Source organism: Rhinoraja longicauda, chromosome 25 (assembly GCF_053455715.1).
Source record: "Rhinoraja longicauda isolate Sanriku21f chromosome 25, sRhiLon1.1, whole genome shotgun sequence".
NCBI classification, from domain to species: Eukaryota; Metazoa; Chordata; class Chondrichthyes; order Rajiformes; family Arhynchobatidae; genus Rhinoraja; species Rhinoraja longicauda.
Window position 1 is genome coordinate 8,079,231 of NC_135977.1, and position 17,336 is coordinate 8,096,566.

At 46.0% G+C, this 17,336-nt stretch overlaps 1 protein-coding gene across 2 annotated transcripts in view; it reads left to right on the forward strand.

The window, feature by feature from the left end:
• Positions 1-17,336, forward strand: part of inpp5jb (inositol polyphosphate-5-phosphatase Jb) — a 69,790-nt gene that overhangs the window by 16,752 nt on the left and 35,702 nt on the right. For both annotated transcript variants that reach the window (XM_078421887.1, XM_078421888.1), the window contains exon 3: positions 5,654-5,761. In XM_078421887.1, the coding sequence (XP_078278013.1) occupies positions 5,654-5,761 (108 nt within the window). The remainder of the gene's footprint in view (positions 1-5,653; positions 5,762-17,336) is intronic.

The following is a 17,336-nucleotide window of genomic DNA, read 5'->3' on the forward strand; positions in this document are numbered from 1 at the left end:
ATATATCTGCTCAATTTTTATCATTTCCAATATTTCACTCTCCTTTCCAGCAACATTTGTATGTTTAGTGAAGTAGGGGGAGGTTACAAATTTAAAACCATATCCCCTCCACTCCAGTACTTTGTGTCTTTTTTTTGTAAATCAGCATCTGCATTTCCTTATTTCCCCATCTCTACACTAGTTACATTTTTGGGTCTCTAACAGACCTAACATTTCGGTTATCCACCATATATGTGGATCCACCATGTGGGCGGCACTGTGGCGCAGCGGTAGGTAGAGCTGCTGCCTTACAGCGCCAGAAACCTGGGTTCGACCCTGACTACGGCCGCTTGTCTACGGAGTTTGCACGTTCTCCCCGTGACCTGCGTGGGTTTTCTCCGAGATCATTGGTTTCCTCCCACACTCCAAAGACGTACAGGTTTGTAGATTAATTGGCTAGGTGTAAATTAAAAAAATGCCCCTAGTGTGTGTAGGGTGGTGTTAATGTGTGGGGATCGCTGGTCGGCGCGGACTCAGTGGGCCGAAGGGCCTGTTTCCGCGCTGTATCTCTAAACTAAACTAAACTAAACTGAACAAACCTGCTATTTGTCTATTTATGAACAACTTTTAGGTTTTGTCTCATTTTACTTGCTATCAGATTTAATCCCACATTTTACACAATCGTTCACTCTGTTGTTCTGAGTTCTCTGGTTTCATGCCACACTCCAAAGACGTGCAGGTCTGTAGGTTAATTGGCTTCGGTAAATTGTCCCCAGTGTGTAGGGTAGAACTAGTGCATGGGTGATCGCTGGTCGGTAGGCCAAAGGGCTTGTTTCCACGCTGTATCGCTAATCTAAACTAAACTAAAGCATGCAGATTGGCTCCATTGATTTGTAATGAACAATGTGTTGCAGGATAATAAAAGGATTAGAGTGGTTGAATTGTATTGTTGAGAACGCATTCCTGCTGGTTGATTATAGAAACATAGAAATATAGAAAATAGGTGCAGGAGGAGGCCATTCGGACCTTCGAGCCAGCACCGCCATTCACTATGATCATGGCCGATCATCCGAACCAGTACCCCGTTCCTTCTTTTGCCCCATATCCCTTGATTCCCTTAGCCCTAAGAGCTAAATCTAACTCTCTCTTTAAAATATTGTGAAGATAGACACAAAATGCTGGATTTACTCAGTGAGTCTGGCAGCATCTCTGGAGAAAAGGAATAGGTGATGTTTTGGGTCGAGACCTTTCTTCAGACTGAGACTCAGGGGAAAGGGAAACGAGAGATATAGATGGTTTATAGAGAGATATGGACAATAGACAATAGGTGCAGGAGTAGGCCATTTGGCCCTTCGAGCCAGCACCACCATTCAATGTGATCATGGCTGATCATTCTCAATCAGTACCCCGTTCCTGCCTTCTCCCCATACCCCCTGACTCCGCTATCCTTAAGAGCTCTATCTAGCTCGCTCTTGAACAATGTATAGAACAATTGAATAGAAGATATGCAAAAGGTAATGTGTCGGAAGGAACTGCAGATGCTGGTTTAAACCTAAGACAGACACAAAAAAAGCTGGAGTAACGCCGCGGGACAGGCAGCATCTCTGGAGAGAAGGGATGGGTGACGTTTCGAAAAAAGTAATGATGACCAAGGTAGAGTCCATGGTGTTCCTTCTCTCCAGAGATGCTGCCTGACGCATTGAGTTACTCCAGCTTTTTCTTTCTGTCTTTGGTTTAAGCCAGCACCCGCAGTTCCTTCCTACACACAGCTGATTGTCGCGGGCAGGTTTGGATAAGCTATAGGGTGACCCGAGTGCCAATGAGGTCAAGGTGGCAAGAAGGGTGGTGGGTGTATGGAAGAAGCTGCCAGAGGAGGTAGTTGAGGCTGGGACTATCCCATCGTTTTTAGAAACAGTTAGACATGTACATGGATAGGACAGGTTTGGAGGGATATGGACCAAACACGGGCAGGTGGGACTAGTATAGCTGGGACATGTTGGCCAGTGTGGGCCAGTTGGGCCGAAGGGGCCTATTTCCACACTGTATCACTCTATGACACCAAGTGGAAGAGGAAATGATTAACACTCAGCTCCAGGAAGAAGCGAGTTTGTGACTTGTTTGTTGGTGGTTGTTTTACAGGGAGTATAGTTTTGATTTTGAGGCATGACCAGGCATGTTTGAGCTGGACGAGTCGTTCCAAGTTTGTGTCTTCATATTCACAAATCCCAGCGCTGGCAAACATTCTCTCAAACCCTCGTCTGTGGAACTCAGTCAGAGCTTGCAATCCCACCAGGAGCCACAATGGCTCCAATGCACAGTGCACAAGGTGGCACGGTGGTGCAGCGGTAGAGCTGCTGCCTCACAGCGCCTGAGACCCCGGTTCGATCCTGACCACGGGTGCTGTCTGTATGGAGTTTGTATGCTCTCCCAGAGACCACGAGGGCTTTCTCCGGGTGCTCTGGTTTTCTCCCACATTCGAAAGACGTGTTGGTTTGTGGGTTAATTGGCTTCTATAAATTGTCTTTAGTGTGCAGGATAGAACTAGTGTACAGATGATTGCTAGTTGGGGCGGATTTGGTGTGCTGAAGGGCCTGTTTCCATGCTGTATTTCTAAACTAAACTAAACTAAACATAGAAACATAGAAAATAGGTGCAGGGGGAGGTCATTTGGCCCTTCGAGCCAGCACCACCATTCATTGTGATCATGGCTGGTCACCCACAATCAGTAACCCGTGCCTGCCTTCTCCCCATATCCGTTGATTCCGCTAGCCTCTAGAGCTCTATCTAACTCTCTTTTAAATTCATCCAGTGAATTGGATTCCACTGCCTTCTGTGGCAGAGAATTCCACAAATTCATAACCGTCTGGGTGAAAAAGTTTTTTCTCATCTCAGTTTTAAATGGCCTCCCCTTTATTCTCAGACTGTGGCCCCTGGTTCTGGACTCCCCCAACATTGGGAACATTTTTCCTGCGTCTTGCTTGTCCAGTCCTTTTATAAACTAAACCAAACCAAACCAAACCAAATTAAATAAATCAAATCAAATCAAATAAGATCAGATCAGATCAAATCAAATCAAATCAAATCAAATCAAATCAAATCAAATCAAATCAAATCAAATCAAATCAAATCAGATCAAATCAAATCAAATCAAATCAAATCAAATCAAATCAAATCAAATCAAATCAAATCAAATCAAATCAAATCAAATCAAATCAAATCAAATCAAATCAAATCAGTTCCAGACACCCCTATAACATGCTCTCTACATTGTCAATCTGCCTCTGAATCTTATACGTTTCAATAAGATAATTTCTCATTCTATGCATCCCGGAGAGCCTAGGCCCAAACATCTCCACTCTAGTTTCTATCTCAACCCACTTAATCCGGGTGAAACTTCTCCCCACGGCCTAGGATGGAAGCACATCTTCCCTGAATGTGAAGCTTCATTGATTACCAGCGCTTAGAGGCATTATAGATAAATATTAGAAAGTGCTTCTGGCAGATTGGATAGGAATGAAGTCGAGCTTGCTGAGGAGTTAATGCAGTACATTACAGTGTAATCACATGATCTCTATAATCCAACGCTCTGCACCACTGGAGGAGGTCAGTTCAGTGATGATGCAGATTGCAACCTTTTAATGCTTTAATGTGCAAAAAAAAAAGACTTTTCAAATGTTTAAGATTTAGAGACAGATTGACAAAGCGAATACTGAGAGCATCTGGAACCAGAGGGTATGTTATCAGAATAATATACTGGGCGGCACAGGGCCAGAGACCCGGGTTTGATACTGGCCTCAGGTGCTGACTGTCCAGAGTTTGCACGTTCTTCCTGTGACCACATGGGTTTCCTCCGGGTGCTCCGGTTTCTTCCCACATCCCAAAGACGTGTGGGTTTGTAGGTTAATTAGCCTTCTGTGAAACGCCTCCAGTGTGCAGGGAGTGGATGAGAAACTGGGATAACGTAGAACTAGTGTGAAGGGGTGATCAATGGTCACGGGGACGGTGGGCTGAAGGGCCTGTTTCCATGCTGTTTCTCTGAGCTAAACCAAACTGAACTAAAAAAAGAAGCAATGTGTAGGAAGGAAGGTTTAGACTGAAGATAGACACAAAATGCTGGAGCCACTCTGCGGATCAGACAGCATCTTTGGAGAAAAAGGATGGGTAATGTTTCGGGTCGGACTGAAAGTAGGAAGGGGGGGCGGGGCGGGGGGTACTGGAGACAGGAAAAGGCCAGAACAAATCAGGGTCAGCAACAGATGACCCAGGAAGCAATAATGGGCTCCACCTCAACTTTCAGTCCAAAGCAGGGTTCCGACCCGAAACGTCACTCATCCTTTTTCTCTGGAGATGTTGCCTGACCCTCTGAGTTGCTCCAGCACTTTGTGTCTAAATAAGGAGTAATCTTTTTTTTAAAAGATACAAGATGTTGGAGTAAGTCAGCGGGTCAGGCAACATCTTCACCCAACATGGATGGGCGCTGTTTCAGCTCGCGATCCTTCTTCAGACACTGTACTCCAGAGAAGCAGCCTGAGCCGCTGAGTTACTCCAGCACTTTGTTTTTTTTAAATTAACTGGCGTCTGCAGTTCCTTGTGTCTACTGGCAAACTGTTGCAGATGAAATGAAGGAGCATTTTCTTTTTCAGAGAGTTGTGACTATTTGGAATGACTTTTCTCACATCAATTCAAAGGAAGTAGGATGTAATTTATGGAATTATTCTGACCCTCTAGTCGTGTCAGCTTTGTGGGAGGTGGAGACGGTGCCTAATTATATCTGCAGCATCTGAACAGGATTTCAGCTATCAGGTGTTGGCAAGGGGAAGTATGTCTTTGCCTCGGCAACGATCATTTATTCAAGAGGTTTTATTCTCCCTCTGTCCTGTCTCATGTGTCTGTGCATCTAGAGATCTCCTCTTTACCTTTACTTTAGAGATGCGGCGTTGAAACAGGCCCTTCGGCCCAGCGAGTCCGGGCAGACCAGCGATCACCACGTACACTAGCACTATCCTACCCACTGGGGACAATTTTACAATTTTACGGAAGCCAAGTAACCTACAAACCTGGCTTGAGGTGATGGTTTAGACGCTGGTTTATCATTAAAGGCAAAAAGTGCTGGAGTAACTCAGCGGGTTAGGCATCATCTCTGGAGAACATGGATAGGTGATGTTTTAAGTCTGATCCATCTTATGACTATTTGCCAGTTGTGTCTGTATGATTTTGACTATGTGTTTATCCATCAGTCTAAGTGTCTATTTGACTGTGTTTCTGTTAGTGTTTAATAATGACTTTAGACATTAGAGATACAGCGCAGAAACAGGCCCTTCAGCCCATCGAGTCTGCGCCGACCAGTGACTATCGACCTAGTACTATCCTACACACTAGGGACAATTTACAATTTTACCGAAGCCAATTAACCTGCAAACCTGTACATCTTTGGAGTGTGGGAGGAAACCTGAGCACCCGGAGAAAACCCACGCAGTCACAGGGAGAACGTACAAACTACGTACAGGCAGCACCCGCAGTCAGAATCGAACCCGGGTCTCTGGCGCTGTAAGGCAGCAACTCGGCCGCTGTCCTGCCCCTCTTTAGAGCTCTAATCCCCTCCTACCCAGAAACAAATGGTGCTTCTTCGACTATTTAACATTTTCTTCCTTAACTTATTTTCTGATTTTGGCAGCATGCAAATAATCACGTGGAACGTTGGAAGTGCGGTCCCACCTGATGACGTTACTTCACTTTTGGAGTTAAATTCGACAAATGGAAGAATTGACATGTATGTCATTGGGTAAGTGAAGGCTCCATCCTTTCACCTGACTTTATGCGGTGCTACGGATCAATGTTGCCGCCATCTGTTCCATTTGGATTCTCTTGGCCTGCGTCATATGGCACACTTCTCTCTGCAAGGAACTAAGTGCTGGAGGAACTCAGCAGCTCACCAACAGGGCGGTAGAGTTGCTGCCTTACAGCGAGCACCACAGACCCGGGTTCCATCCTGACTACGGGTGCAGACCTGTAATTGTGGATTGATCTACTGCATATTTAATACTGCACACATGTCTAACCTACGGATTTAGTTTATAGCTTATGGGTTCATTAGGATAATTTTGGGAATAAGACATTTCAAATATTGATCGACGTACATATATTTAGTGTAGTTTAGAGATACAGCGTGGAAACAGGCCCTTCAAGTCCCAACACTGACCAACGATCCCCGAACATTAACACTGTCCTACGCACACTAGGGACAATTTTTACATTTTGTACCAAGGCAATTAACCTGCTAACCCGTACGTCTTTGGAGCGTGGGAGGAAACTGAAGATCTCGGAGAAGACCCACGCAGTCACGGGGAGAACGTACAGACGTACAACCCCTGGTCAGGGTTGAACCCAAGTCTCTGGCGTCCTAAGCGCTATAAGGCTGCAACTCTACCAGTGTGCCACCCCCTTAGAAATTGGAGTATTAATAAGAGCTCTTAGGTTTAAGTGACCAAACCCATTGATCTGACTGCAGAACCACACACCAGTAGATACTGTTCGTAGTAGCGATCTAATGCACAGAACCGTTGCCATGGTTACGCTTGTAATATAAACCGAACAAGAATCGAGTTGTCTAAAATGGAGCCGTACAATAAGAAAAACAAACGACTGTTTCATGCGGTATTGATATTTATCACTAATTCGAGCTGAGAAGGAGCTCAAAAGCTGAGGCCTCAGTCCCGCACGATTTTAAAATATTGTAGCCAGCGAGGTAAAGATCACTTGGTCTGGTGAAGAGAACTCAAATAGGACTGGCCCAGGTCAAGGATGAGACACACTCATTCGAATAGTGAATCGCCCGGATAGAGTGGATGTGGAGAGGATGGTTCCACTGGTGGGTGAGTCTAGGACCAGAGGCCACAGCCGCAGAGTAAAAGGACGTGCCTTTAGAAAGAAGATGAGGAGGAACTTCTTTAGTCAGAGGGTGGTGAATCTGGGAAGCCATTGCCGTAGATGGCTGTGGAGGCCACATCAATGGATATTTTTAGGTTGGAGATTGATAGTTCCTTGATTGAGAGTTTCAAGGGAGAAAGGGTTATGGGGAGAAGGCAGGAGAATATGGTTGAGAGGGAAAGATAGACCAGCCGTGATTGAATGGCGGAGTAGACCTGATGGGCCTAATTTTGTTCCGACACCATATGAACTTATGAATCATTCATTGCATCCATACAAAAGGGGATAGAGGCAAAGTGTGGACTCTCTCCACTGTACCCTTTCTCTTCAGCAAAGAAGGATTGCAGCTCAATCTCCAAAGCTCAATATGATATAATATCGTAAACTGCTCTGGAAATGTCATAAGAAAATAACTGCAGATGCTGGTACAAATCGATTTATTCACAAAATGCTGGAGTAACTCAGCAGGTCAGGCAGCATCTCGGGAGAGAAGGAATGGGTGACGTTTCGGGTCGAGACCCTTCTTCAGACTGATGTCAGGGGGGCGGGACAAAGGAAGGATATAGGTGGAGACAGGAAGATAGAGGGAGATCTGGGAAGGGGGAGGGGAAGGGAGGGACAGAGGAGCTATCTAAAGTTGGAGAAGTCGACGTTCATACCACCGGGCTGCAACCTGCCCAGGCGAAATATGAGGTGCTGCTCCTCCAACTTCCGGCGGGCCTCACTATGGCACTGGAGGAGGCCCATGACAGATAAATCTTTATCCTCTGGAAGGCATGGATAGGTGATGTTTCGGGTCTGGACTCTTTAGAAGAGTCTCAACTTGAAACGTCACCTATCCATTCCCCCCACAGATGTTGTCTGCCCTGCCGAGCCACTACTTATACTGGATCGCTGGTCGACGTCGACTTGGTAGGCCTGTTTCCACGCTGTGTCTCTAAAAAACTAAATGTCAGAGTTCTTTGAAGTAGTAACAGCGAGCAAAAGAAACCAGTTTTTTTTCCCCATAACAAAATTATGATTTATGCAAATGGACTTTGTTTGGGGCGTTGTACAGAGGTTGTTTTACATCCCCTCGTCCTCTGCCTTTGTGGCAGTGCTCTCCTCGACAGATTTGAGGCGGCAAGGTGGCGCCGCGGTAGAGCTACTGCCTTACAGCGCCAGAGACCCGGGATCGATCCTGACTATGGGTGCTTGTTCGTACGGAATTTGTACGTTCTCCCCGTGAGCTGCGTGAGTTTTCGCCGAGATCTTCGGTCTCCTCCCGCACTCCAAACACGTACTGGTTTGTAGGTTAATTGGTTTGGCATCAATGTAAAATTGTCCCTTGTGTGTGCAGGATAGTGTTAATGTGCAGGGATCTCGGGACTAGCATGGACTAGGTGGGCCGAAGGACCTGTTTCCGCGCTGTAGCTCCATACTAAAAACTAAATTTAGGAAACATATGCATGATAGTAATACATGGGCCAGGACTAGACATGGGTGAGATAATGGTTTGGATTCCATAGATTAAATAACCAATAATGGAAATTCAGTGAAAGCCTCACTGGAGTAAATAATTAATCAGTAACACAAATCATTGATTTATGCCCCAACATTTTCAGACAGAGGAGTAAGCACAATAAAAAAGGATTTTTATGACAACAAGCACTTTGTTCTTTGTATGTTCCTTCCGTTCACTCAAAGTCAAACTGTCTTGTGCATTCCTTATTGCTCTCAATATGGAAAACATCTATTTTTTAAACATCCTGATAAACCATTATTTAAATGACTGCGTAGGCTATTTTACCATAACTTGGTCTCACAATTTTGCTTTGCATTTCTTATTTCCCCTTTCAAACATCAAAATATGTTTCAAGTCAAAAATTCTTGCCAAACATTTGCAATCAAAATTTAAATCAGCAAAATATTATTGATAGGAGGGTTAACATAGAAACATAGAAAATAGGTGCAGGAGGAGGCCATTTGGCCCGTCGAGCCAGCACCGCCATTCATTGTGATCATGGCTGATCATCCACATTCAGTAACCTGTGTTGCCTTCTCCCCATATCCCTTGATTCCACAAGTCTCTAGAGCTCTATCTAACCCTCTTTTAAATTCATCCAGTGAATTGGCCTCCACTGCCTTCTGTGGCAGAGAATTCCACAAATTCACAACTCTCTGGGTGAAAAAGTTTTTTCTCACCTCAGTTTTAAACGGCCTCCCCTTTATTCTTAGACAGTGGCCCCTGGTTCTGGACTCGCCCAACATTGGGAACATTTTTCCTGCATCTAGCTTGTCCAGCCCTTTCATAATTTTATACGTCTCTATAAGATCCCCTCTCATCCTTCTAAACTCAAATCTTTTTTTTTGTTGTTGTTTAGTTTAGAGGTACAGTGAGTAAACAGGCCCTTCAGCCCACAGAGTCCTCGCCGGCCAGTGATCCCCGCACATTTAACACACTAGGGACAATTTTACCAAGTCAATTTGCCTACAAACCACTTTGGAGTGTGTGAGGAAACCGGAGCACCTGGTGAAAACCCACGCAGGTCACAGAGAGAAAGTACAGACCCCATACAGACAGCACCCGTAGTCAGGATGGAACCCGGGTCTCTGGTGCTGTAAGGCAGCAACTCTACCGCTGAGCCACCTACCGCTCACCAAGCTATCGTTATGGAAATTGTGTTTTGCAAATTTTGGTGCAAAGAATTCACATTTGTTGTGCATTGGTCCTTTCATCTCCCTGCCCAAGGAGTTTGATTTCTTCCCCGAACTAACAATGTTTGTTGTTGCCTTCTCCCAACTAACAATGATCTATTCTACATTTTCCTTGATCTCCGTTTCATTCGTCCTATTTTCACACCCTACACTTCCTTATCTGTGTACCTCCCACTCTCCTGACGTCAGTCAGGCAACTCAAATTTCACTGTACCTTAATTGGCACATGTGACAATAAATTGAATCTTGAATCAGTGTGAAGAAGGGTCTCGACCCAAAACGTCACCCATTCCTTTTCTCCAGAGATGCTGCCTGTCCCGCTGAGTTACTCCAGCATTTTGTGTCTATCTTCAGTTTGATTTAACAGCTGATTGAAGACACTGTGTGCCAAAGCTGCCAATCTGAATAATCGTGAGTTGAAGGCAGTCTGAAGAAGGGTCCCAACCCGAAACGTCACCTACCCATATTCTCCCGAGATGCTGCCTGACCCGCTGAGTTGCTCCAGCACTCTGTGTCCTTTAAGCAAGCAAAGTTTAGTCATTCATTCAACCTGAATTTGTTCAGCAACTTGCAGAGGTTCACACGAACCCACAGGGAAACGCAGAAAGAGATAAGATCTGTGAAGGGCTTGGAATTTGTGACTTTCCCAGCTCGCTCCTTCTGCTCGGACAATAATAATCAGTTTTGTTTCAGAATAACCAAGGTCACTGGGGGCCTGCACCCGTCAGAAGGCAGAATCGAAAACAATGCATTTTTGCGGAACAGAAGCTTTACAGAAAAGTTTCAGTCAATTAATATTTGAAACATCTCATTCCTGAAATTATCCTAAAGATCCTGTATTTCTTCACGTTTTATGTCTAATTTCCTTTGAAAATTCTTGTGGGAAAGTACTCCTGTGCAAATGAGGTCACGCGTGTCTGTAACGCCTCCTGTGCACTTTGATGAGGGCAGTCTGCATAAAGCGTGCAATATGAAACCTGATTCATTCCATGAGCCCTGTGTATCGGCAAAGCAAGATTAAATAATTAACCCCTTTTTGTAGCTATCACTGGTGGGAATGTGGAAGGTTTATTAAATGTGTCCTCATCTGATAAATGGAATAAAAGACTGTCAGCCCATTGCTTACATAGTTCTAGGTGCAGGTTTGCTTTCAGTTGGTGATTAGGTCATTAGGAATAGGAGTAGAATTAGGCCATTTGGCCCATCAAGTCTACTCCGCCATTCAATCATGGCTCATCTATCTCTCCCTGCTAACCCCATTCTCCTGCCTTCTCCCCATAACCTCTGACACCCGTACGAACCAAGAATCCATTAGGAACTCATTGCAGTCTGTGGGGTGTTATCCTGGGAGAAGATTTTCTAAATCCACAGAGAACATCGATATCTATGTTCTAACCGAACATAGACACGAAATGCTGGAGGAACTCAGCGGGACAGGTGACATCTCTGGAGAGAAGGAATGGGTGACGTTCAGGGTCGAGACCCTTCTTCAGACTGATGTCAGGGGAGAGGGAGATACATAGATAAGGAAGTGAAGGCGTGAAACCAGGTCAAAAGGGGATGGAGATCCAGGAACATGTAGAATAGATCATTGTTAGCTGGGAGAAGGTAACAACAAAGCAAACGGAGATGGCGATATTAGTTCATTTATTCTCCCAGTGGATTTGGAGGATTTTGTAGAGACGGCGTTGGTAGCTGCCTTCCAATGCCTTCCTGTGCCTGCTGTAATAATCCAACCCTACAAGCTAATAGGAGCACATAGGGTGAGCAGCTCTCCTCACCCTCTTCATTATCCTGTGCCAACAAGATTCAGTTACTGGGGCTTCAAAGCCTCCTAAAGTCCTCTTTAGAGTAAACAGAATGATCTCCTGATATCTTGGCCAAGGATTTCCCCTTCAGGTGTGGCATGGTGGCGCAGTGGTAGAGTTGCTGCCTTACAGCGCCAGAGGCATTAATACTATCCTACACACGCCAGGAACAATTTGCAATTATACCAAGCCAATTAAGCTACAAACCTGCACATCTTTGGAGTGTGGGAGGAAACCAGAGATCCCAGAGAAAACCCACGTGGTCACAGGGAGAACATAAATAATTCCGTACAGACAGCACCTGTAGTCAGGATCGAACCCGGGTTTCTGGCGCTGTAAGGCAGCAAGTCTACCTCTGCCCTCTCTATATAAATTTATGTTCTCTGTGGATTTAGAAAATTAAACAAAATACAGGTGTCAGAGGTTATGGGGAGAAGGCAGGAGAATGGGGTTAGGAGGGAGAGATAGATCAGCCATGATTGGATGGCAGAGTAGACGTGATGGGCCGAATGGCCTAATTCTAGTCCTATGACCTGATGAATGTGTCATTATGAACATGAAGATACTAGTTTCATTCACAGTATGATCATTTCGTTTTTTTTCTTTTTATCTCTGAATATTCTGAACATTTGTTTCCAGTGTTTGACTTGCTCAGAAGGCCAAATGCTGATGCTGAGAATGCGTCAAACAATCTCATGCAAAAACGTTACCAACGAATATTAACGTAGATGGGAATATTTATGTGCCAATCACTTCAGCTGGCCTTAGTCATGGTTACAGTTAAATAACGATTTCTGTTTCTTACCGAGCATGAATCGGCCATAATTTCAGTACAAACAGTGGGAGAGTCTCGAACCAGAGGGCACAGCCTCAAAATAGACAATAGACAATAGGTGCAGGAGTAGGCCATTCGGCCCTTCGAGCCAGCACCGTCATTCAATGTGATCATGGCTGATCATTCACAATCAGTACCCCGTTCCTGCCCTCTCCCCATACCCCCTGACTCCGCTATCATTAAGAGCTCTATCTAACTCGAATAACTAAACTCTAACTAAATAAAAGGATGTACCTTTAGAAAGGAAATGAGGAGGAATTTCTTTAGCCAGAGGGTGGTGAATCTGTGGAATTCATTGCCACCGACGGCTGTGGAGGCCAAGTCATTGGATATTTTTAACACGGAGGTTGACAAGATCCTTGATTGGTACGGGTGTCAGGGGTGATGGGAGAAAGCAGGAGAATGGGGTTGGAGAGAGAAAGATAGATCAGCCATGATCGAATGGCAGAGTGGACTCGGTGGGCCGAATGGCCTACTTCTACTATGATTTATGTAACTATGATAGCATGTTGTTTTCATTTATTCATCCTCTTCTAAAGGTTCTTGCTGTTTGTTACGTGATTAGTGTACAGTCTCATCTGCCCTCCATTTCCCATTCCATTATTTTGTCTGACAGTGAGTGTATTTACAATAAGCGCTGACCAGCTATTGAAACAAGCCCCTTGAAATCAAACTAATCTAACACTTGGGAGTACTGTGGTCGGTTTTGGACCGTCATACTGTAGGAAGGAGGTCATTAAGCTGGCGAGAGTGCGGAGGGGATTTACAAGGATTTTGCCTGGGCTCGAGGGCCTGAGCTACTGAGTAGACAGGATGAACTTCTTTTATCCAGAGAAGAGGAATCAATCACTGGAGGGCGTAGGTTTAAGGTGAGAGGGAAAAGGTTTAATAGGAAGCTGAGGGGCAAATTTTTCACTCAGAGGGTGGTGGTGTACGGAATGAGCTGCCAGAACTGTTTCCGTAGGAGAACAATCAGGAGAGCAAACTTACTTAAGATAGACACAAAGTGCTGGAGTAACTCAGCGGGTCAGGCAGCATCTCTGGAGAAAAGGAAAAGTGAGACCCTTCTTCAGACCAGCATCTGCAGTGCCTTCCTACATGAGCAATCTTACTTGTTGCATTTCCCCATTCCTTATTTGTCTGTAACCTTGCAACTTATCCTCTCTGGCTTCTGCCCTTCCCCTTTGATTCTCTTTGTTATCAAGCTACACCAGGGAGCAGTTGACAGTGGCCCAAAATGTCGCCTGTCTATTTCCATGCTGTATGACTCTGTGACTCTTTGAGATTCGATCCTGACCACGGTTGCTGTCTGTATGAGGTTTTCCAGTTTCCTCCCACATCCCAAGGACGTGCGGGTTTGTAGGTCAATTGGCCCGACTAAAAATTGCCCCCACTGTGTAGGGAGTGGATGAGAGACTGGGATAACATTGAACTGGTGTGAACGGTGGGTAGGTTAACTGGCTTTGGTAAATTCTCCCTGGTCTGTAGGATAGAACTACTGTGAACGGGTAATCGCCAGTCGGTGTGGACTCGGCGTGCCGAAGGGCCTGTTTCCACGCTGTGTCTCTGTGTATCTCTGAACTAATGTGGCTAATTAACCTGCTGGAGAATCCTTGGGATGAAACTGAAACACATTAACAGAGTGGAAATGCAAACTTGCTGAAGCCAGGATTGAACCCCGATCCCTGGAGCTCTGAGGCAGCAGCTCCGACTCTGACATCCCAGCAAACTCTGGCAGCTTGCAACTCGGCCCTATGAACATTGATTTCTCTCATTTCAAGTAACCCCTGCACTCCCTCTCTCCTCCCCTCTCCCACCCTAGTCATTCTCCTAGTTCTACTGCTCGCACCCTTTCTATTTCTTTGTTATCACCTCTTCCCCAGCCAACAATGGACCATTGTGGGCTCCACCCTTCCTTGGTCATCTGTTGCCGGCCCTGCTTTGTTCCGGCCTTTTCCTACCTCCAGTTCCCTCCCCTCTACTTTCAGTCTGAGGAAGGGTTCCGACCCAAAATGTCATCCATCCATTTTCTCCAGAGATGCTGCCAGACCTGCTGAGTTACTCCTGCACTTTTAGACTTTTACTTTAGACTTCAAGAGATACAGTGCGGAAACAGGCCCTTCGGCCCACCTAGTCCGTGCCGACCAGCCATCGGCCCCTTACACTAACACTATCCTACAAACTAGGGGCAATTTACTATTTTACCAAAACCAGTTCACCTACAAGCTGTACGTGGGAGGAAACCTGAGCACGCGGAGAAAACCCATGCCGTGACAGGGAGAACATATAAGCTTCATATAGACAGCACCCGTAGTCAGGATCGAACCCAGGTCTCCGGCGCTGTGAGGCAGCAGCTCTACCATTGTGGAACTGGGGCACTTTGTGTCTATCTTCGGTAGAAAGCAGCATCAGCAGTTCCTCCGGACTAATTTTACTGTTTGTATGCCTTGTTTTCACCTATCCCTCGGCCAACAATGAAACTCTCTCTCTGTCCCTCCCCCATCCTAGTTCTCTAATTTCAATGTCCTCCTGACCAATGTTACTGTTTGTATGCCTCAATGTCACCTTCTCCTCAGCCAACAATGAACCATTCTACATTTCCTTGAGCAGCGTCTGCTCTGATCTGTCCTTTTCACACCTTACCCTTCCATATCTCTAGTCTCCACATCCCCTGACACTCAGTCTGAAGAAGGATCTCGACCCGAAACGTCCCCCATTCCTTCTCTCCTGAGATGCTGTCTGTCCCGCTGAGTTACCCCAGCATTTTGCGTCTATCTGCAGTTCCTTTCTACACAAGCTCTTAACGTACTTGGTGGACATTGTAATTTCAGGCTGAGTCATAATTGCTGGAATCTCAGAGCCTGGGTAGAGAGACATTTGCTAAAAAAAATATAGTTTAACGTTGTTGTGATTGTACTGTGTAATGATCTGATGAGTGTGATCACATAGACAAGGTAATGGCAGAGTAGTCCAACATCCTCAGGCTGTTTTTATAGCTATTCTAGAGCGATGACATGTTAGTTCAAACAAACCCCAGTGGTTAAAGACCAAGGTTCAAATCCTCTGTGCGGGAAGGGACTGCAGATGCTGGGTTAAACCGGAGTGACACAAAAAGCGGGAGTGTTCTGTTCCAATCTCAATCAGAGAAAGCCACACTGTTTAGATTTTTTAGATTTAGATTTAGAGATACAGCGCAGAAACAGGCCCTTCGGCCCACCGGGTCCGCGCCGCCCAGCGATCCCCGCACACTAACACTATCCTACACCCACTAGGGATAATTTTTACATTTGCCCAGCCAATTAACCCACATACCTGTACGTCTTTGGAGTGTGGGAGGAAACCGAAGATCTCGGAGAAAACCCACGCAGGTCACGTGGAGAACGTACAAACTCCGTACAGACGGCGCCCGTAGTCAGGATCGAACCTGAGTCTCCAGCGCTGCATTCACTGTAAGGCAGAAACTCTACCGCTGCGCTACCGTGCCGCTGTTCTCTGGGGCCTGACCACCATCGCAAGTTTCTTCTGGAAAATTCATGTTCTAGGAGCAGAATAAGGCCCATCAAGTCTACTCCGCCATTCAATCGTGGCTGATCTATCTATCCCTGTCAACCCCATTCTCCTGCCTTCTACCCATAACCCCTGCCGCCCTTAATAATTGAGAATCTGTCAATCTCCACCTTAAAAATATCCATTGACTTGACCTCCTCAGCTGAAGCTGTACAAGGTTTGTCGGTTAATTGGCTTCGGTGAAATTGTAAATTGTCCCTAGTGTGTAGGATAGTGCTAGTGTACGGGGTGATCGCTGGTTGGCATGGACTCAGTGGGTTGAAAGACCTGTTTCCGTGCTGTATCTATAAAAGTTAAAGTCTAAAGTCTAAACCAACGGTCGCTGGCTCTGAAGAATTGCAGGAATTCACTGGGTGTGCCACAAAGGAAATGACCGTATTATTGAATTTTATGAGAATTAGGGGTGTAATGTTGTGGCTCTATGAGGCACTGGTAAGGCTGGAGAGTCCAGGGCTAGAGGTCACAGCCTCAGAATTAAAGGATGTTCTTTTAGGAAGGAGGTGAGGAGAAATTTCTTCAGAGGGTGGTGAATCTGTGGAATTTCTTTGCCACAGAAGGTGTTGAAGCCAAGTCAGTGGATATTTTTAAGGCAGAGATGGATAGATTCTTGATTAGTGCAGAAGTCAGAGGTTATGGGGAGAAGGCAGGAGAATGGAGTTAGGAGGGAGAGATAGATCAGCCATGATTGAATGACGGAGCAGACTATAAGGGCCATTGGCCTAATTCTACTCTGATCACATGACTTTAATGGGAATTTTAATGTGCTTTCAGTAATCCAGTAGCTCCCTCTGTTGTATGTGTATGTTTTGTGTTCAATTTGTGCAGTGCTAGCAAACACTCAATGGTTCAATGGTTCTTTATTGCCATGTATGCACTGCACAGTGACATTCATTTTGCATTGCTCACATATGCAAGAGATGCCATATTTTGGCGCCTTTTATTAAAGTCCACGTGCTTTATGTACTGGGGTGGCTCCTGATCCAGGCGAGCCCCAGGCTGCTGCAGGGCCTCCTCCATCGCCCTCGACCGGCTTGGCCCACGGAACGACATCCCTCTTCTCGCCCACCCGACCGCCTCTGTGACCCGGGGAAACGCCTCCTGCAGCCGACCTTGCAGGCGCTGGAGGCAAGACCCCGCTCCCTCCTCTACCGGCCCACTCCTCGGGTCCATCGCCACTGGCGGCTCCATCCTCGTCGGTTCCCCTGCCTTGGGGGCCGAGCTCGGCAGTGAGCTCTGGTTGTGGTGGGATGAATCAGTTGCCTGTCAACAGCTGGGATGAAACTGACCCTGAATCTGGAGGTGTGCGTTTTCACACTGCTGTACCTTTTTCGTGATGGGGGAGGGAGTGGGTGGGGTGAGACTCGTCCTTGGTTATGCTGCTGGCCTTGCTGAGGCAGCGTGAAGTGTACATGGAGTCAATGGAAGGGAGCAGGGAAAAACAAGTGCAGATGCTGGTTTAAATTGAAGGTAGACACAAAATGCTGGATTAACTCAGCGGGTCAGGCAGCATCTCAGGGGAGAAG